This window comes from Ammodytes marinus, assembly GCF_949987685.1.
Source record: "Ammodytes marinus genome assembly, chromosome: 13".
Taxonomy (NCBI): domain Eukaryota; kingdom Metazoa; phylum Chordata; class Actinopteri; order Uranoscopiformes; family Ammodytidae; genus Ammodytes; species Ammodytes marinus.
The window spans coordinates 24,857,056-24,879,406 of NC_137217.1; the positions used below are offsets into that span (position 1 = coordinate 24,857,056).

The 22,351-nt window shown below is 40.7% G+C and overlaps 2 protein-coding genes across 2 annotated transcripts in view; one reads left to right on the forward strand and one right to left on the reverse strand.

Annotated features, from left to right (window-relative positions):
• The window catches only part of fhl3a (four and a half LIM domains 3a), a 28,556-nt gene extending 15,019 nt beyond the window's left edge, over positions 1–13,537 (reverse strand). Inside the window, exon 1 of the mRNA XM_080039757.1 lies at positions 13,275–13,537. The gene's annotated coding sequence lies outside the window, so the exon portion shown is untranslated. The remainder of the gene's footprint in view (positions 1–13,274) is intronic.
• Positions 13,538–19,547: 6,010 nt separating this feature from the next.
• Positions 19,548–21,916, forward strand: utp11 (UTP11 small subunit processome component). The gene is made up of 8 exons (XM_080040186.1): positions 19,548–19,716; positions 19,962–20,023; positions 20,145–20,247; positions 20,394–20,513; positions 20,936–21,029; positions 21,135–21,265; positions 21,392–21,502; positions 21,637–21,916. The coding sequence occupies exons 1-8, from the start codon at positions 19,657–19,659 to the stop codon at positions 21,718–21,720; spliced, it is 765 nt and encodes a 254-aa protein (XP_079896312.1). The 5' UTR covers positions 19,548–19,656; the 3' UTR covers positions 21,721–21,916.
• Positions 21,917–22,351: the final 435 nt, after the last annotated feature.

The window sequence follows — 22,351 nt, forward strand, 5'->3', positions numbered from 1 at the left end:
ACTACATTGGGAAGTTACCTCTGGACTGCACCTACAACTAAAACAAACATTATTGCCGCAGCCAAGAGACTTGGAGTCTCATTTTATTTACACAGGTCCTATGGATCTGAGGCACGTGCCTTTGAGCTGCTGCTATGGAGTTTTGGACAATGAATACTGATTTAAATGGCATGGACTTTCTCTGCGCATTTCATATGACAGAAAAGTCTGCTGTTCATGCTCTAGCTATTAGTTACACAGGGGCCGAATGCCAAGGCTAACTGTGAATCAAAAGACACAAAATGGCTCCCGAAGAAGACTGGTCATTTCCAGGTGGTCTCCTAAGGTTGCAGAGTCAGCGCAACTAGCCAGGACATCAAGGGAGCTGGGCTAAGGTTTCACAGGCCGCACACTCAGCAATCTAAGCATGCCACACACAACTGTGCAGTACACACCCACAACTGCTAGCAATTATTTATAACTCATTCAGACTTGCGGCTCGTGGCTGCAGTGATGGTACCTGACCCTGAGGTTAATACCCAGACCAGAAGGGTATTTGTTTAAGCATACATCACAACATCCCCAGACATAAATATTCAGCATGTTGTTATACAGTAGGAAAGGCGGATGTTTTCCAATTACCGAGTGCAGAGGGCTCTCATTCATATTACACATTGTACGCAGTAAGAACAATCTACATTCTTGACAGCTGCATGGATTGTCTCCCACAACCGAAAGCGACCGACACGCTCACCTCTCTCGCTGTCCGACTCAGAAGATGCGTTTGTATGGGGGGAAAAAAGGAAATACGTTGGCTCAGGACATTGAGGGGCGTTTGCCAAATGTGAATCGGCTGGGATAAATATCTTAGAAGTCATTTCCAGTAAATGCAGCCATTTTCCCCTTCTCAGTCACATCTCCCTAGCAACGTGTAAACAGTGCCCTCATTCCCCTGCACCATAAACCTCTTGGCAGTGACTTTTTAGCTCTTGTTTCATCCTCCGCAGCGCAGACTGAGGGCACAACCCTGCATTTTATTAGGGATGCTGTGGTAATGTGAAAATTTACAGTAAAAAAATAAACCATCAGGGAACTCAGATACCATATTAATCCATCCCAAACTCAGGTCAAATCTAACTCAAATAAATGTGCTATTTCACTAGTGCATACAGCTAAATGCATACTATTATGTGTTTAAAAATCACCACGCAGTAAAATCCAGCAGCATAAACCAAGAAGATATAAAAAGAGATGTGATAATGTGGCTTGACCTTTGAAAATATCCCCCAGGTCCATTTTCCTGTCATAAAAAAACATTATGTCTTCTTCCTTTACTCTGGTATGCGCTGTGTGAATCAAATGCGGGGGTTAATTTCCTACCCCTTTCACCACTGGCAGGTTAATAACAATGAGAGGTCCATGTCAGTATGCACACACACACACACACACACACACACACACACACACACACACACACACACACACACACACACACACACACACACACACACACACACACACACACACACACACACATACACACACACACATTCTGCTTCTTCCTGTTACCCCGAAAAGGGACTTATCTGGGATTTCTCAGAGAGACAATCACACACATTTGCAAACACACAGGCGCAATGCAGAGCTGGCGTGTTATATCTAAACACACAGTCCTGCTTATAGGGATAAAATCGTAGATATCTGGGAACACCTGCAACCACGTGCATGAGTTGTCACACGTGTACATAGGTACACACATGAGAACACAAAAAGCTGTGGATAGATAGAGGGTTTAAAGAAAGCACATCAGACAAACTGGGGGCCTGTACAGGAACATTGAGCAGCAGTCGCTTTGTGGGGACTTTCCGTTGTGTGTAATTACCGCTCATATTCACAATCCCTGGCTTTTCTGCTCACATAAATGAAGCTGATAAGGTCAAACAATTTGATGTATTCAGGAAATGGGTTTCAAACAAAGTGGGAAGATCTTGGTTAGAGCAATCCAAACATATCGAATGGAGGATGAATTCAAACCAGACCGACTGCCAAGCCAACCCTCCTCACTCGTCAATCCTCACCAGCAGAAGAGGAGATGGAAGCTTTACTTATTTAAACAAATGATGTCATCATTGGTGAGACTACTGGAGAGTGAGAGATTTAAACTACATAGGAAGATAAAAATGTGTTTCCATTCAGACTCTAATGCAGATACTAGAAGTTTCCCCAGATAATTTTGCACACTGCAGCAAAATAAAATACAACAAGCTGGACTCTCCAAGAGCACGTCTCTCTTGACCCAATTTTTAGGATCTCAGTGAGGGACCACCTCCTTTTTCGCTCTGCTGCTCTCCCCGTTAGCTTTGACCTCTAAGTAGGTTACACTAGGAGTGAGTCACGTGTCCGTTGGAAGCTCTGCCAGTTAATTTTTTTGCTTGTTGGAACCCAAACACACACTGATGAATTGCCCCATAATCAGGACGTGCATGTGTGAGTGGTTCACTAGTGGAGGTTACTGACCCAAAGGTCATTTGTCCCCCCTCGCCATACTGCCAGGAGCATGTCCCTGCTCTGAAATGCAGCAGGCAAGCCGTGTGGTTGGAATGAGCTCACTTCAAAGGTGTCCATAAATCATGCTGCCATGTACGCCAGGACTGCCTCCACCCAACACGTCCCAGAGTCGCTCACCATTTTCTCTTATTCTCCGCTGTCCTCCAGTCTAGCTTTGTCGGACCTTGTGCGTTACTAGTTCTTACTTGTCATTGAGCTTTGGCATACCCACACTGCCAGTTTGGTTCAATTTGATAGTATGGATTGGTTACCTGGCAGCAAGCAAGTCATGTCCAAATCAATCATAGCAAATGAATAGGGGAGCGGATAAGGGAGCGGTGAAGGGGCAGTGGTAGATGTAAATACATGTACCCACCTAAAACAGATTCTGATTGGTATCAAAAAGCAATACTGCCCTTGGTAGACAATGGGTTGTGGTTGGATTTATCTAAGGTTCATTTAAGTATCGAGAAAGAGCTGCAAGTTCAGAAATCCTAGAGCTAGTTTGTCGACTTTGCCAGAGCAGAGCTGCAATCCGTCAGGTTCTTATCTCCTGGTGTCACACAACGGGATCTCTTTATCATGCAGCAATGCAAAACACCATTCATCTTCCACACCTAATTCATTATCGCTGATAAAATGCAAAGTCCCCGCTGCAGTTGTTAAATGGAGAGACAACGTGAAAACAGGTGCTTTGGTAAACACTGATAGCGTGGTTGAATTATGTTGCTTCCCATGCAGACCTGTCTATCTCTTTCAATCTATTAACCACAACTCTTGCCCGAGTCTTATTTGACCTCATTCTGCTATTATCCCGCTTTCTCTTTCCCTATATAGGAGTATTCTTGGCTTCCAGGGATGCAGGGACAGTGCCAAACACAAAACAGACACAAACAAAGTGAGAAGCTAGTTTGAAGGCATAAGGTTCTTGTCACGGCTCCACAGTCTCTTCATCGATCAGAGACGTCTAAATGCGTGTCAAGTGCCGTGTAAATTAACAGGATATATTGCTCTGCCTTGATTATTGGACTAGCGGAATCCAGTGGCGCCAGTAGATGAATGTTAAACGCTACATGGCACTACCTAGCAGAAGCACTGTTATACTCTGCTGACAGACCGCCACACAAGCATAACATGGTGTGGCCAATGACCGTCGTCACATACTTTAGGACACGTTTTTTTTTCTGTTACTTTCTTCCAATCATTAAACCTTAAACAGTTTCCACTCGCGACTGTTGAGAAAGCGTGCGATGGGATGAGGGATGGGGTCTTTTAAGGGGGGTTGAATACTTCCACAATGAAGTCATGGTGCTTGTGTCATTGGCCCTCTGCTATGCTTTGCTCACCGTCTGGCCCCCATTTTACCCATTGATCTAATTTCCATTGCCAACATTGGATGTGGTTCCGTTTGAAGCCGAATGTTTAGGCCCATTAAAGCACCAACAGAATTGCAAACGTATGGCGGACCTTAGGGAAAGTAAAGAAGAAAACAACTTTGGTATGTTTGCAAAGCTTTTGAAAGGACTGGAGTCAAGTGAATGTACAGTTTTGAGCTTAAGTGACGTGGGAAATATAGGACCCTGTTTGCCACCTGGTGTTAGTGAGCTTCTAGCATCCTAGCTCTGAGCTGGTCATGTTTGGCATGAATTGTAAACCAAAACTGACTTCTCTCTTCATCATGATATGGAACAAAATCACATGTTCTTTAAAAATTGAAAGTGTCTATCTGAAAATAGTGTTATTCTTATTGCCTGAGCAGCCTGCCACTTGTTAACTGCATGTGCTTCTTGGTGGGTCAGCATGTAGGAGTTTGTGTCGATTTATATAACGCCTATATGTAGATTGGTTGCAGAGATGTGTTACATTTGCGGCTTGTGGTCAAGCGCCATCTCTGTAGGTGGTTTGGCTGAATGCCCTAGACGTATACACTCCATCAAGCTGCCAGTTGTAATGGGGTTCTGTATCCGTCACATTATTTCTCCAACATCACAGAGACAGCTTTATTTCTACACTGTAAACAATTGCTGTAAATTTACAGCAGGATTTCAACAGCATTTACCTGTTATTTATAAAAACAGCATTTAACTGTTAAAATAAAAGGCAGTCTGTTAAATTACAGTCCTTTGCTGTTATTTTACGGAACGGTAATGTTTTTCAGAAATACTGAACTTTCCTGTTAATTTACCATCAAACTTGGAAGGGACAACTTGACATGAGCTGCCTGCACATGTGAAGCTTGTACCATTTTCTACATTAATCCTCATCCATCCACATCTTAACTATTAAGTGTTGTTTACTGTATATCCTCTGGTTAAGTTTACTTGAAGATGAGTTAAATCTACTTGGAAATGGAAATTGCAGTTAACGTAATTAAACCAAATTAGTCTTACTAAACTGAAGAGTTGTGTTTACTCAGTAGAATGAAGGAAACGGATTGCCTTAGATAAATCAAGTAAGCACAACAAAGTGTATTGTAGAGACGGCCCCTTTCCCACAATGACTTGCACTGGACTACACGTTTGTTATGTTGCTATTTGCACCCTCAGTAAAGGGGATGTTTCATTCCATTACCTCACAATGCATTTTGTTTAAATAAAACATTTCTGTGTGAACTAACTGTTATTTTTGGTTATAACAAACGGTTTGTGGAAATCTTAAACAAGATCCCTAGTTCAACTCAGGAGACAATTTACAATAGAAATTAATCATTCCATTGAACTTGATATATTGTAAAAAAGTGTCTTGAAGTAACAAACAGAAGCTGCTCTCTGTGTTTAGCATTTGAACAAATAGGGGACATAGTAAACTTATATAGGGATGAAACACATCTGCCCAATGAAATATAACATCCCCTTCGCTCACGGTGCAAACAGCAACATAACAAACATTTAGTCCAGGTTCATCCCTTTTTTCATTAACAGTATAATCCTGTCAATTTTAGTGACAGTCAAATAATGTTAATTTAACAGTAAGAAAATGGCAACCCTGCTGCCAGTTGATTAATGTTTTTTTACAGGGAAATTTCTTACAGTGTAGGCACTTCTGCACACAAAGAAGAACAAGAACTCTCCATATTCAGATAGGACAAAACACACCACACTATTGTTAACTCCAAGAAATGAAATCTACACCTGAATGAAGTCTTTATTAAGTGCAGTGTCCGCTGTTACGTTTCTGATTTTTTTCAGAAGATAAAGGGCTTTGAATGACATGATGAAAGACTTTCCATTGACCAAAAATAGATACTAAAGCTGAAGCTACAATTGGTGGCAATGAGGTCCAGACATTTGTACTTTTTCCCCATCAATTTAAAATGTATTTGCTCCAAAAGCACATTACATCACTCCTATGACCATCTGCATATATTAGTGTACCACATGCAGTGCAGCAAATTAATTTGTGTTTGACCATCGATGCTTTCACCATCTGTGGAAGAGGAGATGGGAGGCGATGGGTTGGATTTTTTTAAACGTAACAATCATGATTATGCCTGATTTGCCTGCGTGATATCTGTTTTTGTAATATCTGTGAACTGTAATGATGTCTCGACCAAAACATTTATATATTTAAAAATGTTACTATTATTTTTCAGTTTTTGAACGTGTGCTAACTTAGAGCCTTAGTAATTCCATAATGGTTTCAATGTTCAAATTGTATAGGGAACTTCATGGATTATAGGTGAAAAGACTGTTGTCTGCTTCATATGTAAGATCGCATATGGCAAGTAGAAATATATTAGAAAAAGTGCAAGGGTTAGAATTAAAAATGCATGATTTTTCTGAAGGACAACTTCAAATGCATTTAAGAACGTTTGGAGCTTGGCACAGGCCCATATAGCTTCAAGGTTCAACCAAGATGCGTATACAAGCAAACCAACCGCAATGGTATTACTCTCTCTGTTACAGGGGTTCTGTGAATCATTTGGAAATGGTGTTGATTGTAAATGCTCAGATCATCCTTTTGGACTGAGCTATGTTCCCCACTTCTACAAACATCCTGAGCTCAATATGATCTGCTGGTTTATGAACACACTGTCAAACAAAACAGTATTTCACAGTTATGATCTCACTGCGCCATGTTTAAGCACTTAAATTACATAAGGTGACTGCATGAGAGTTGACATGGATGCTTCGGGGGACTCAACATTTTCATGATTAGTAGTTGGTACACACAGAGTAAACTAAACACAGTAAGGTAATTTGTTCTCGATTACACTTTTCTGTGACAACATGCTGACAGATGTGTCCACAGGCAATAACAGTGTGCTTGGGCCAGAAGTCAATTCCTTCGCATTTTGTTACTTGTCGTTTGAATCACCATCATCTTCTCAGGAGCTGACGTCCTTTTATAGCCACATAAAGGACACTTTCTGCCATTTATGGTTCCTCCAAAGCAATGTATGAGCACTGGCCAGAACCCTATGAAGGTAAGAGAACACAGGGAAGCAAAGGAGGCCAGGGAACATCATTTTCTGCTTACTACTCCTATGCAACTTTGATAGCTTTACAAATAAGTGCCAACGTGTGCCCCGAGATGTGCCAAGTGCCCCATTCTCTGTGTGACTGACATTAATCCACACCTCAGTGAAGCAAGTCTGGCTTGTCTCAGCCTGTCTTCTCTAAACAGACTATTGTCTTTCCAACAGAGCCATAGAGACGAAAGTGTGTGTGCATGTGTTTATGCGTGTGTAGTAGGTGTACTGTGTGTGTGTGTGTGTGTGTGTGTGTGCGTGCGTGCGTGCGTGCGTGCGTGCGTGCGTGCATGCGTGCGTGCGTGTGTGTGTGTGTGTGTGTGTATAAATAGTGAGCAAAAGACAGAGAGAGAGAGAAAGAACAATGATGAGAGGGAAATGGTCCAAGACATTCTGGGGAAAGGAGTCACATTCTTGATCGCTCGCTAGTTTCATCATGCAGAGCAAGCATTTTCAACAGTGTTTACTTTCAGTGAGGGGAATGCTCTCGCTCCCAGCTGCATTCCAAATAAACAAGTCTTGTATTTATCAGTGACAAGATAATACACATCTGAACATGTTGCATCTTTCCATGCGGTCCAACAAGTAAGGCCTTTTTAGTTCATCCCAGGGAAACTGTTGCGCAACACAGAGAACGTTCCTGCACATTTGCATAGTAATGTGCACATAGAGTACTAAACGCTGACACCTTGCCATACACCCACACTCTCATGACTGCATCTCCTCTGCCATGATGTCACAGTCTGGGATCATTATTTCAGACGTGGGAGCCAACCCTATTAAGTGTTCGGGAAGCAGTTCACACTAATGCAGTTGGCATTGTGGCAAACTGAAGTTACTAGCCATATAAAGACACAACTAACACAGCAGCAGGGGGTGAACGCGGGGATACAGCAGTGGCATGGAGGAACAACGCATGTATACAGCGCATGTATACAGTGCCGAGGTTAAATTACCTCTCTGAGACATCTGTTATGAGAACAGAGTCCTTCTAGCTTGTTGTTGTGGAGAAACACTTTGTTAATAGCCCACCCTCTCTGGCTTTACAGTGTTTTGAAAGGTGACATTTTAAGCCTCAGGCATTGTTGCCTTGTTTAAGGCCTGCTGTGTATCACTGCGTGGTAAAGGACTGCATGCCACATGGTCTCAAATGATTGCCCAATTAAGCCAGTGTGCAAGAGCAAACCAAAGGGAAGGATGACGACATTGCTTCTCCCATAGAAATAAAACCACTTTCTTAGTTCTATGTAGGCGGATGGTTTCTGTTAGATGAATGTTGACTTCATCATACTGTAGCTTTATATTTTACGAGTCCCAATTCAAAGATATCAATTATAGGTGTCAGTCAGCTTTGAATATAATGTAATTCTTTACTGAGATTCAACATGATCCACTTCTGACATACAGTATGCTGATCATTGTGGGTAAGTGGACCAGTGATTCCCTGAACAACAATGTTATCAAATAGAAGATCACTCTCTTATCCCAACCATGAAGATGTGGTGTTACAGTATGATGTGTAAGCCCAGTCCTCCCTCTACGCAGAGTTCTTCTCTTCGAGTGCCTCCATTAACCATGGCTTATCCTACAATGTATCCATTATTAACATAACCATCAGTTATATGAATTATAATATATATCACATTACTAGTTTTATACAAAAAAACACTGCAATTTGTTTGCTGACTTTAAATCTGCGCTTCTCTCTCAGTCGTCCCTTCTCCCTGCTGCTTGATGTGCAGTGCTTAGTTGCTTATAACCAGCTGTCATGCTTATTTATGGACTGTTGCAACATTTATTCTAATGTTTAGAAATGTACCGTTCACCCATGATTACATATTTTATAGGTGCCAATGTTATGGGTAAACAGTAACATTAAGCAATTCTAGGTAGATTAGCACACTTTTTTGGCAAAGACACTTCCCACACGCAGCAGAGGTGAGGGTGTTCCGAGGCAATGCAAACGGGTTTATTTTGGGATTGAGCTGTTCCCAAGATCAGACCGAGGCAGGCAGGTTGGGCACAAGATGGAGGTAACTGCTGCACTTCTTCCGCAATTCGGTACCTTTTATCCAATCCTATACATTTGTACGTACTGTACCTACACTTGCATGACCCTATTATCCTCCCCTGAGGCGAAGGTGTAGGGAAAACAGTCACGGCTGACTCACACATTTCCGCGGCACAAATTCAAACAGTTAGTCCACACAGGATTCTTGCACTCAAATAACACCTGTTTCATGTGAGACAGTGCCAGGGACAACACTGGTAAGGCACCAATGATTCTATATAATATGATTATAACAGACAGTTGAAGTAAAATGGAGGCCCCATTCCATCTCCACATATAATTAGTTTGAATTAAACTATCAAGTGTGTGGTTATGAGGCATCTGCGATTCTGTCCTTTCAATTTGGTATTTCCTTCCGAAAACAGCACTTCCTTTTCGAGTATAGCAGGTAAGTGCTAGGTATGTACCTGTAATTGTATCCTTACAATAATGTAATTACCCCATTAGCACACACAGTCAGTTATCCTCTATACACGCTTAGCTGCTTATATAAAGTGTGTGTTCTCAATCTCTTAATGTAAAATCTCACATGAATTGAGGAGTCGCTGTGGCAGAGAGTGAGGAAATAAAGAGATAGACAGAGAGCGCGGCAGGATGACTGGATTGGGAGGGGGGGGGTATATTACCTCCCACAGGGGCCCGAACTCAGTGGATCAAGTTTCAGACGTTTACCAACAAAGCATCCATGGAGGAAGTCTTGCGCCCCTCACAATAACACCACAGCACCTGGCCATCCTCGCACAGGAAACCTGAGGTCACTTCCCCCGTTTGAGAGAATTCAGACACTGTCCTGCTGCCAGCCACGCGCCCCCACAGCCTGTTGAAGAGGAGGCTGACTACCAAAAAACCCCATGCAGACACACACAGATGTACACACAACTAACTAAATAGAAAATATACAGTCATTACAATATGATAGCCCACATTTTTCACTGATGAAGTTTACAAGAATGCAAGGGAGGTGTGTGCCAGAGAGGTTCTGTTGTAGCACCAAAGCAAAAACAATTTTACCTTTTTTGGTCACACATTTCTTTGCTAACACAGATGTGATGCATTTTTAATTGGTCAGAACGAAAAAAGCTAGGTTGAGTTGCAATGTTTGACTCTGTTTGGAGCAACATGAATGAGAGGGTGGATACAAGGTATGCACCCTAATAGCCTGTGCTGGAATGTTCAGATTGGCAAAAACTTCTACAAAAATTAGAACACAACGTAAATTTAAAACAAGAAAGTGAAAAAGGGGTGAAAGATTAGACAGAGACAACATGGAGTTTGTAGTTAAACATGAGATCATGAGTGTTTGAAGCCGGCACAAAAACCATTATAGCCTTGACGTTAGAGAACAATCAAATATGACCAACAGTTTGGAATTTGAAAACAGCCATACACAGAAATGTGACTGAAAGTAACGGAAACAAATACAAACTGTGCCCATGAGTGTCCTCAGAAACTCTACACAGGGACAGGCTAATGCAGAACGTCAAATGAAGAGAACTGCTTGACAAAAAAAATCTAAATTCTGCTCCCCTAACCACCTGCAACCACTTGACCGCTAGACTCTCCATCATTATCGTTGGCCTGGTTTCAAACGATGCCAGCCCATGAAACCGGCCACAACCAGTCCCAAAGTCATTCACTTTTGTTTTAAGTCCCACTGCAGTTTAGAGCTGGCCAGGATCCAACCACCACCAATGCGGGGCTAACCTTTGGAAAACACTGAGACCTCCGAAAGAATGTGGACCATGGTCAAGTGAGACAGAGAAGGGAGAGGGGAAGAAGAGAGGAGGAAAGCAAACAAATACATTATACAGCCCCGAGGCCCTCTGTCAAGGCAAGCTTCCCAGATGCTAAATGGGATAGACTGACTGGCTTTTGGCTGCTATGGGGGATTATTCCTGCTTGTTACTGTGACAAGTTTGTGTAAAAATAACCTGTCAGTGGTAAAAAGCACAGTGGGATGCCTGGGAGAACAAATGTCCGCCAAGGTGTCATTTCTCTAACAGACAGGGAAGAAAAGGTGTGTGCGCAAATTCTGCTGCTGTGACTTGAGAATGTGTAGACTTCCACTCCAGACATGCATTATGTAAGCCATCATTTGCCTAACGGCGCGAACAATACAATTTAAGGATCAGAAAATGTCCACTGCTTTGAAGTACTTAACATCAGACAGACAAAATGAACAACTAGTGGAGCATTTTTGCAGTTATTAAAGAGACTTCAGCAGATGGTATAGAATCAACAACAGAGCTGTGAGGAGCTACATTTGGACTGACTGTACATTTGGTCAGAAACACAACTCCAAATGAATGATATTGTTGTGACTTCACTACTGCTGGATGTATACATAAGCAAATGTTGTCCATCCATCATGAAAACTTTTTTTACATAAAAGTTTATGATGGGTCCTTTTTGTGCACACAGCATTGTTATACTGCCTCAATAATATAGTCTACAACCTGACCTAACCTCTGTGTGTGACATATCAACAAGGTGACTGAAAAGTCAATGACAAAAGTAAAACACATTCCTGGCTGAGTGAAATAAGTTTTAGATCAATTTCTAGGATTAAGGTTTTTTTCTACAATTTAATTTAATATATTTTCGTATCCACACTATACAAACCAACATCATATAAAAATGGACTGTGAAGCTTCATAAAATCTTAAAAAGCTAAATAAATAATTCATGTGTCTGACGTTATATTCTATTTGTATGTCTGAACACGAAGTCAGCTGTCATAATCGACACAATTCCTCAAACTGGAAACAAGACGAAACATGACAGCCGTTTAGTAAACTGCAGACAAGGCTCAATAAGAGCAACATCTTCATCTCTATGCTTATGCAAACAGCTTTAAAAAAAACTAACCTCAAAGGTGACGCATTGCCAAGAAAACATGTGAGAGCTTGATTAAAAAATGTTCCCGTTTGACAACAAGCCCCAACTCCTTATGTTCCCACTGCACCCAGTTGACGCAACAGGTGAACCGTTGATGACTGACTGTGACACTACTACTATGTGTGCTACGATGTGATGACGTACGCCCACAAACAAACCTAGAAGCTGCAGCACAGAACACACACCCTTCTTCCCAGACACACATTGTTGTAGCCCACTTCCTGCTGCCGGAGAAAAAGACACGTTTGGCCCCAGGGACATTGCTCTCTGAGGCCTTACACACAGCACTCAGCTGGGAGCTTCTGTCAAACAACAGTTGTTCCTTAATCCGTCGTCCACACAGTTCAGTGGGTCACGCAATCCAACACAGTCTGTTCCTCCACTTTCATGATGTATGCATTTTTTTTTCTGCCTTATGTGTATTCCATATGCATCAAAAGATTGGATAATGCTCAGGTTGAGGGGCTGTGCGTGTGTGTGTGTGTGTGTGTGTGTGTGTGTGTGTGTGTGTGTGTGTGTGTGTAGTAGTAGGCTATTTATTATACTATCTATGGCTACTACACACTAGGCTGCTGGGTCACAGAGGCACATGAGTGCAAGTGTGACACTCTGATTAGTGTGACAGGAAAACTAAGAAAAAAAGGCCTAAACAAGGAAAGCAGAATAACACACAGTCAGACAGAAAATATGCCCAGACCCTCTCGGCCCTTGTCACAGGAAGTGGTTCCTCTTTTGTCAGGGTTTAACTTGGCAGGCTTCTCCCCGGGCGACGTGTTTGACTAAGGTGTGAAGTATTAAAAGCTTGTCATGGTGTCAAGCCCACACCTGCTCTTATCTATACACTCAGTGATGTTTGAAGTCAGTAGCAAAAACCCTTTAAATGAAGTAGCCTACATTTAATGTTAAGGTGTGACAATTACATATTTATAGATCATAATGACTATGCACCTAACTATACTAATACTAATACTAGCCTACTAATAATACTAAAGACTCAAAACTATTGTATTGCTTTTTCCCCAAAGACTTTCCTTTCATTAAAGATTCAAATAGTTACACAATCACTATAGTAACCAAGTTAACAGACTTAAGTGACTCTTTATGTCATTAATTTCCATTTTAAATCATTTGGAAATGCTTACAATGCTTTAAATGCCATGTGGGATATAACACTATTTTAAAACTAATTTATCATGAAAATAATTAATGTCAAGTATTGTCATGGCTTTTTAGGCATATAGGTCAAAGAGGTGAATAGGGAAAACTTAAAGAAAAAAGTGCAGATAGGAATAAAAAGTGAAGTCCTACCAGGAGTAATTAGTGAAGTCTGGAGGAACTTCAGCAACAACCCGCCTCTCTCTCTCTTTCTCTCTGTCTCTCTGCCAGTAGACACCCGCTCAGATCAGTTCTGGGATCAGTTTGCAGGTTCGCTACTCTCCGGCGGCTCGGCAGCGTCGCCCACCAGCTGTAGGCTACAACTTTTGTGTGTGTGTGTGTGTGTGTTGGTGTTTCCTTCAGACAGTAGCTACTAGTCAAATCTCTTGCGGCGCAGAGTGATGCAGCTTGCCGGCTACATTTGTCCTACTACTGAGGAAGTTGCTGGTGAGTCACAAAATCCCGCCCCCCCACAAAAAAAACTATTCCTCCCTCCCTCCCTATTCTCCCAGCGACTTCAAACGAGACCGGAGAGAGGTTCAGGCAGTGGAGAGTGTGTGATGGGAGCCCCCAGCCCGGCCTGCTATTTATTTGCAGTCTATTCTCATAGAATTACCTTTTTCTCAACATGCCTGTTGAGCAAAAGGAACTTTTAAAGCTTTTTTTAAATAAACTGTGTCAATCATTCATCCAATCAATTATTCAATAAATCAGACATCAACAAGAGAGACGAATCCAAAACTAACTAATTGGACAAGTTAAGTGATATTAACATCCGAGTTAACATTGTAAGCGTAAAAATAAAAACTCATAATTGTATACAACGCAATTATAAATGGTGCCCAGCGTCAGTCTGGTTCTGGTCTGATAATAATTGTAGTGGAACTATACCTTATTCCTCGCCAACAGTTACATTAAAACTGTGATATATATATTTTTTATTTATTTAAATGAAAGCCCTGGGGTTACACCTGCATGTTAATTGATGAAATAGGGTGATTGGTCTTTAAGCCATCACCAATCACCCAAAACATTGGTGTTGTAATCTTAATTGGCATTAAAAATGCTTAAAATTATCCTGGGATTGGCTTCATAATTAAAAATAGGCTGTGTAGATGTATGGTATATGGTGGGTCAGGGTTAGAAGAAAAAAAAGAAAAAGATCAGAATCGGATAAGGTAGAAGAATCAGCAGAAGTTCATGGATAAATGTTTTGTAGAGAATAGGACAGCTTCTGCCTGAAATTGGTGTCATTAATATACACACATCAGCATTAACTTTCATACCACATTCTGTATGTACTTTGCTCTTAAATAACCTTTAGTGAACTGAGATTACTAAACCCTGCCATTAAATATCACTTCCCTATTTCACAGTGTGGGTCCTTTCTCCAGTCCTGGTGTTTCGTTTTTTTTTGTCATGACTCAATAATTGGGGGAGACAGACATTCATCCTGGATACAGCTGGATGTTGTTTTGTCATACAGTACATGGACGAATTATTGCATCTGAACCTGAGTCACTGCTGTTGCTCAGCCATTGCCCACCCATATTAAAACACAGTATGGTTGGCAGAAGCACAACGCTGTAGTATAGATAGCATTGTTCCACTGTTTCCCATAACATTAGGGATTTAGATTGGTTGCCATAGCGCACTATTCTGCTGTGGTCAGTCTTATCAGCCTTATCTGCTGTAACTCAAACAAACCAACACTAGAGTTTGACCGATATGGTATTTTGTAGGTTGATACAGAGAGTAGTAGTCACCAAGGGGAAATGTCTCTTGTTGTTCTTTCCAAGGAAATTGAAAGATTCAACATTTACAAATAAATGTGTGGACGGAGGGTTAAAAATAACAGACAAAAACATCTGCATCGTTTTTTTATTGTGTCAGAATTAGCTGTGTTAAGAATCGAAAGCAGACCTTGCAAGAGAGTTTGACACTCCTGGGTACTTTCTCACCTCTAGACACCTGGCCAGTCGCTGTGTAACATGGCTGTAATATCATCTAATGTCTTACTGAAAAATCTCTCTTTAAAGAGATCTTTGTTCGATTATACATTTTTACTCAAACCTTTGTGCTTTATAATAAACATTGTTCAACATTTGTGTAAAGTCTGTAAAAAAAACAAAAAAACAATGGGCACCAAACTTTAAAAGATGAACATTACATGTGCTTAACTGCAAACTTGATGCTGATATGGCATCAGTGCAAAAATGCAATTTTTTTGGGAATTGCATCTGCAGCTGCAAAATGTAACCCATGAAATGTCTCATCAAAAACAGAGTGTTTTTTAACATCTGCTAAAACATGTGATTCTTGTTTTTCACGGCCCTGCGACAACTGAAAGAGTGTGATCTATAATGGTTTGACCCCTGTATCCCCCCACAACCCCCTCATTATACATTCTAATTTTACATTCTGAGGCGTGGTCCCGTCAGACTGCGAGCGACAAATTAAAGGACAGATGCCTGTCAATGCGTTGCTGCAGAAATGGCCTGATGACTCCTTCAATGTTTTTTTGTTTTTTTTTCTGTAGTAAAAAGGTTAACGGTAGCTCTTCTCACGCACTACATAAAACATCCCTATGTTTGTGCTTGGAAAAACAAGTTCAAAAGTTAATGGGGGTTAACTGAGTAATCAGGTTAAAGCATGCACATTTTCATCGAAGAGAACACACCAAATGAAAAGAAGACTGTCAAAGTATTAACTGTAAAAGCTATTTGTATGGAAAAGCTGATCAAATGTAACTTTATCTAAGATATGTTCTACCCTGGGTGAAAAATATAATACAATACAATTTAAAACACTTTTTGAAGAGGTGTGTGAACAGTGATGATGAGGTCCAAGGGGACTGTCATGCTCTGCTAAATTAAATTTAAATTGAGTGTGTGGTTTTGGAACACCTGAGTAAAATTTACTGTAATGGGCATCGTTACCCCGAGAAGCAGACTAATGAGGCAATTAAATAGTTTAAAGTCCCACCAAAGTAAAACCAAGGAACAACTTGTAATAGTATGTGTCCGTGCTCTCCACATGGATAATACATAGCAGCTTTAGGATGGTACAGGGGAAGATGTGTGTCCCGGCCAAAAGACCACCAACTGAAAGATCCCATTGATGAAGTTGGTGATAATAGTTTTTGGTACAAAGCATTTGAAGTAAATTTGATCTCATCTGAAACACATCAACTTCTCGCCACTTCACTGTCTCCAGTATAAAACAGTTCATGGCACAATATACACTTATACACTTATGAGCATGGAATGGGCACTTAATTGTAGACGAGTTTTGTTTTACAAGGGTTTGTGGTTAACCCACCCAGGAGTGCACCTACTGTTTGGCTGGGGCATCGAAAAAGTAGAAGGAAATATTTGGAATTAAGGCTGGGTGATGTCCAATAATTAATTTGTGTTGGAAGAAATACTCAGATTTGTTTTCCTAAGTAACAGAAACAATACGAGAATGTAAAAATACCCTATAGTTGGAAAGTATAGACTTTTCTCTTATCTTCTGATTTGTTTTTTTGTGAAAAATTGAGAATTCCTCTCTTGGTGAAACCGCACAACTACACATCTGTAATGTGCCAACGTGACCCATGACACTTCCTTGTGGGGTCAACAGCCTTAAAGGTCAGGGATCCCTAGTATAGTCTTCTTCAACACTACATTTTACTTTATAAGTTTATCATGTGTGGCTTTATAGAAATCCTTAATATGAAAGGAATGAGTAACTTTAGCTGCCAAATTCCAGTAGTGGAGTAAAATGTTTGCCCTCTGAAACACAATGAGTAAAGTATAGCATGAAGTGGAAAAGAGTAAAGTATCAGTACCTCAAAATTGTAAGGAACTTATCTTATTGCATTTATTTATTTACGTTCCACCACTACCAACGTTGTCTTATCGGATACTGATGTTGTTTTTCTAACTTGTGTGAGTTGATATGAAGGAGTTGCAAGTGAACAATCACACCGGACGAACTTCAGGCTCATGCATTTTTTTCAAGTGGGCTGTCCTGGCGACTCGCTTGCAGATGAGGACCAACCATGGTCAGGGAAGACATACCAAAGCGCTGAGCTCAGCCCAAGTGCAGCAGCCAGTCTTGCAGTATGTCAGCGGTGTTATTTTTACAGTCGTATTTACCAAATGGACTCGCATCTGCTGCACAAGGGCATTCCTCCATTGCTGACCCCGGACAAACCCACAACCTCTTGTCCTCCTTGCTCTTGTATCAGCTTGTTACAAGCCCCCTGATTTCCAAAGTAGTATTTACCCCTGCCGTGGCTCACCAGGCATTTCACTTGTGATGATAAATTCTCCTATGAATTAAACAGCGAGGAGCCAAGTCGGAGCGCAAGACGTTCAAGCTGTTAATCCTGGCTGCCTTCTGTTTCTGCCTAGTTAAACATCATAGTGGAGGCGAGTGGATCCTTGGGCTGAAAACCTTCACAGGAATCGTGGGGTCGTTATCCATCACACTGATAAACAAGCCAGTGACATAATGTGGAAACACTGATCCCATTCATTGGTCTAATCACCCGCAAAAACATTTTGCATGCCGGGCAAATCTCACACATATAAAACAAATTCCTTGCGGTTGGTAAGGGGGATAGTGGTATGTCATGGGGGGGAGAGAATGGCTGTTTAGTGGAATATCCCCTCTCCAATCCTATACTGGCTTTTTCTCACATACACAAGGAGTTGTGAGTCTGGGTGAGATTAGGGGACTGGTGCCGTTGTGGCTTTGTCTTTGTCTACCCCCAAAATATCATGTCAGGAAGTGGAGAGCCTTTTTCCCCAGAGTAGAGTGATGACCCCCTCATCTTCCAAGTATCTGCAGCTCATTTCCTCTCAAAACAGAGAGACAACAACTGCACAGATTGATCGTCAAAGGATACAAACAACCAAATATTTTAGTTACAATCTCATTGTTACAGTGGATTTCCTGTCTGAGTGTGTGTGTGTGTGTGTGTGTGTGTGTGTGTGTGTGTGTGTGTGTGTGTGTGTGTGTGTGAATGGTTAGGCAATACTTCAGAGTTCCTACATAATCATAATTTTAAGTCTCCTGGTCTGGGAATAAATCAAAACAGGGGTCTGGAACCCCAAAGGAAACATACAGTAAGTGTCTATGTATGAAGGACATAAACATGTAACTGATTAGTGTTAACTGTGCACTCTATTGCAGGCCATCATTACAATGACAAAAATGATTTGGCGCACGTAAGAGTGCAAGCCAAAACTTATTAAGTCAACAGCACTGATGACCCTCACAAGTGGATCCTTTGCCAAGACAGGCTTGAATACAACCAAAGAAAATGTCAGATTCAAAATGCATTGTTCTTTTACTAGATACATATTATTAAACCCAGCCATTTCCCTTTACCGGTATAAGCCCTACAAGCTTTGCTATTCAGAGTTTTGAAAGCCAACATGTATAAAGGGTTTTGAACTTACATGATATGAAGTTATGGGATAGTAAACAGTATTAAGAAAATTGGATGATTCAGTATATAAAATGTTCAGAATCAATGTATTATTATTTTAAATAATCTATTCACATAACAGGCTACCAGCAAAGGAAGAGTTTTTAATTTCCTTAACTTAAAGAAAAGTAACATAGCTACAAGTACAACTATATAAAACTACTCTAAGTAACTGTAGAAGTTAGTATCGTTGCAGCAGAATGGGCTCAATACAATTATGACAGTAATGGATAATTATGACTGATGCATCACATTATGCACTTTAATGTTGTGACTTGTGAAGATATGGAACACATTTGAACTCATTTATTTCTAGGATTTATATACTGTGGACTAGTTAAATATATATCAATGGTTCATATTTGATCAAAATAACCATGTTTTTCGTTTTGTAAAATCTCAATCTTAAATCTTGAAGAAGCACAGTGGAGTGAATACGTTGACTAGGCTAATAGCTCCCCCCCTGTGAAATGTGTAGTTTGAGTATGAAGTATGGAAACACTTCAGTAAAGTAGGCTACAACAACTCAATCTTACTGTCCGCAACTGCATTACATTTCCACTATGATACCACAATCAAAAAGCTCCCACTATATAGGCCTACTGTCTATATACAGAAGGAATGTCTAACAGGGTTCAACTCACATCCATAGACTCACATCAGATAAGGATTTAAAAATATGTGAAACAGCACCATCTGCTGTTTCTTACGCGCTTGTACGACACGAAGCTAGTGTTGTAACAACTACTTGTAAAATGAAAAGGGCATATCAAAATATTTAACGCCACCAAATTGTACTTTACCCTTGATATACCATGTGTTTTTATTTTTTATTTTTTTGGCGTGAGTACAGATGCGAATCTGCGACAGGGAAATGCAAAACTACTCGCAGTGAACCCGACAGGCAGGAACCCACGTGTTCAGTTATCAGGGAAGCACAAGACCTCAAGCCTCAAGCAGCAGTGTGTATACAGCAGCTTAGGAAAAGTCCTACAGATACTTGCTTTGACTTAACTATTTTTTACTTTATTGCGCTCGCGGACGTTTTTCGGAATGTCGTCGTTCAGGAAAGCGTTGAAATCCCGACAGAAAAACCACCATGAAAGATCTCAGGTGAGCCTTTCAGTGTTGTGATGGCTAGCTTCTTAGCCTGTTAGCCTGCTCTCCTGTTAGGTTTATACTGTTATGAAGTGCCCCCGGACTTAGACAGTGACCATTTTGATATTCTTCATATTATCAACATCATAATTATCATTTTACTTTGTCCCTGTGACACCCGCTGCGATAAATATTAATATTGAATTGTGTTGTGTTGAATTAAATGCTATGTTCTTAACTGTTTCATTTTGTTGGACCAGCCTGCTTTCAGGAAACATTTGGGATTGCTGGAGAAAAAAAAGGACTACAAACTCCGTGCAGTGTGAGTTTTGTGTTCTTGTCTGGCTTTGGATTCAGACTCCTAAAACTTTGAATGTGTGCACGTTTAAGGAGTAAGTCTTGTACTGAGCTGACTTGGCATTTGTATTTGTTTTGTTTTACAGTGATTACCACAAGAAACAAAACACTCTTTCTGCTCTGCGGAAGAAAGCTTTGGAGAAGAACCCAGATGAGTTCTACTATAACATGATCAGCTCTCAGCTGCAGGTAAGATTTAGCTTCAACTGAAAGAGCAATTACATGAGCATCTTGGTGCAAAAATGGCTGAAGATAAAAACACTGTAGTTAGTTCCCCTGATTGCTGTGTTCGTAGCATTCAGTACACTATGGCTTATGTTGTGGCCTTTTGAAAGGATGGAGTTCACGTTGCGAAAAAACCCAACGAGGAGGTGGAGGTGACGGAGGAGCAGAAGAAAGTGATGAGGACTCAGGATATCAAATATGTGGAGATGAAACGGGTTGCAGAGTCGAAGGTATGTTTATTTTTCCTATTATATCACCCACTTGACTTAATTTATGACTATTTAAAAGTTGGAATAAAAGAACACAACAGAAATGGAGTTCATATGCACTCTGACAGCTGGATAATTATTAGCTTCAAACACACTTATGGTCCCAAAACAGCTGGTTGGTGCCAAGTGCAAATCCTATTCAAAAATGTCCAAAAGTGATTTAATATTGTTCCCTCAACCGTATACATGGTTATTCTTTTAATGGCATTTCTCAAGATTACTGGAACTTTTTGCACGCAGTTTGTGTTCAAATAAACCTAAATAACAGATGTGTTTCCAGCCATTTCCTAACCTCCCACAGTGTAATCAATCCTTCCAAAAAGGGGATTCTCTTGTTGCCCCCTGTAATCCTTTTGTGCGTCTTTTTAATTATTTGCCTTCAGAAAATTGACAGGCTGAAAGGAGAGCTCCATCTTCTGGAGGCAGACGGCAAACAGAAAAACCATCACACATTTTTTGTGGATTCCAAAAAGCAAGGTAAATATAAATGGAATATAAAGCATGTTAATTGAGGTGAGCAGCCACCCGTTGTCTTTGTTATGGGGTTAAGTGTTAACTCAAAGTCTTCCTGTGTCTCCTCAGTGCAGTCATTTGACTTGGCAGACCACCTGAACACAGCTCCTGAGCTGTTGGACAGAGTGTACAACAGACCCACTCTGACAACTCTGGAGACTAAGAGCATCCAGGGAGCTGTGGAGCCTAACACTGTCAAGGTCCGCTGTTTGTTACACATACAGATTAACATCATGTGTACAATATGTCTGAATTGAAAATAAAGTGCTTCATTCATATCGTGGCGACTACTAGCTTCATGCTTTCTCCTCACTCTTTCACTGTAGAAATTGGGCCGACAGAGGAAGCACCAGTATAAGATCCTTTCCCAGAGGATTGACAGAGAAAAGAAAATGTTTGTGATCAGCCAGAAGATTCAAACCCGCAAGGACCTACAGGTGAGCAGAAGAATTCCTTTAATCACAATAAGCATTTGGGCTTCAATTTAAATATTTGTTTCCGCCACTGTTAATTTTTATTTCTGTACAAACCCACAATCAAAATGAAGAACCTTCTTTACTCTGTCCAACAGGATAAGATCAACAAAGTCAAGGTAAAAAAGGAGACGCCCAATGCTGCAGCAATCTACAAGTTTGAGACTAAGAGGAGACGCTGAGAGGAGAGTTGTCCTAATATTGACAAGAAATAACCAACTTTGAGATGCTGGTAAAATAATGGACTTCAGTTTACGCCATAGACCACAGATGTGGGAAGATTTTTCTTTCCCTCAAATATTGTTGCAACCATGCAGTTTTGTACATATTTACCTAACTCCTTTAGTTTTTTTTCCAAATAAATATGAGAAGAACATACACATTTGTGTGTTTCCTTGACTTGCATGTAACTTGGAGTTGACATTATTTATGGGTTTATTGCCAGTGAAAGACAACAGCAAGTGAATGAGGCCTCTGGTTACATTTTATAGTCTTTTTATTTGCTCCGCTCAGCTAAGCAGTCAGAATTGTGGCAGTAGATTCTATTCCGTTCTTGTACCAATAGGTGGCATTAGTGCTCTTTATTTTTTAATTCATAGAAAATCGGTTGGTGGCTGAGCACACTGGAATATGCATTTAGAATAGACCATGATGACCAAACATTTAGACTTCAGAGTTCACTTATGGTGTTATGCTTTCTGTAATATGTTACGAATAGCTATGTAGTTTAGTCTAGTTTCTGGTGGATTTTGAAGTAAACAACTTTAGCTTCCCCCTCTATCCCACAGCTCAATGCACACCAGTCAGTTGCAG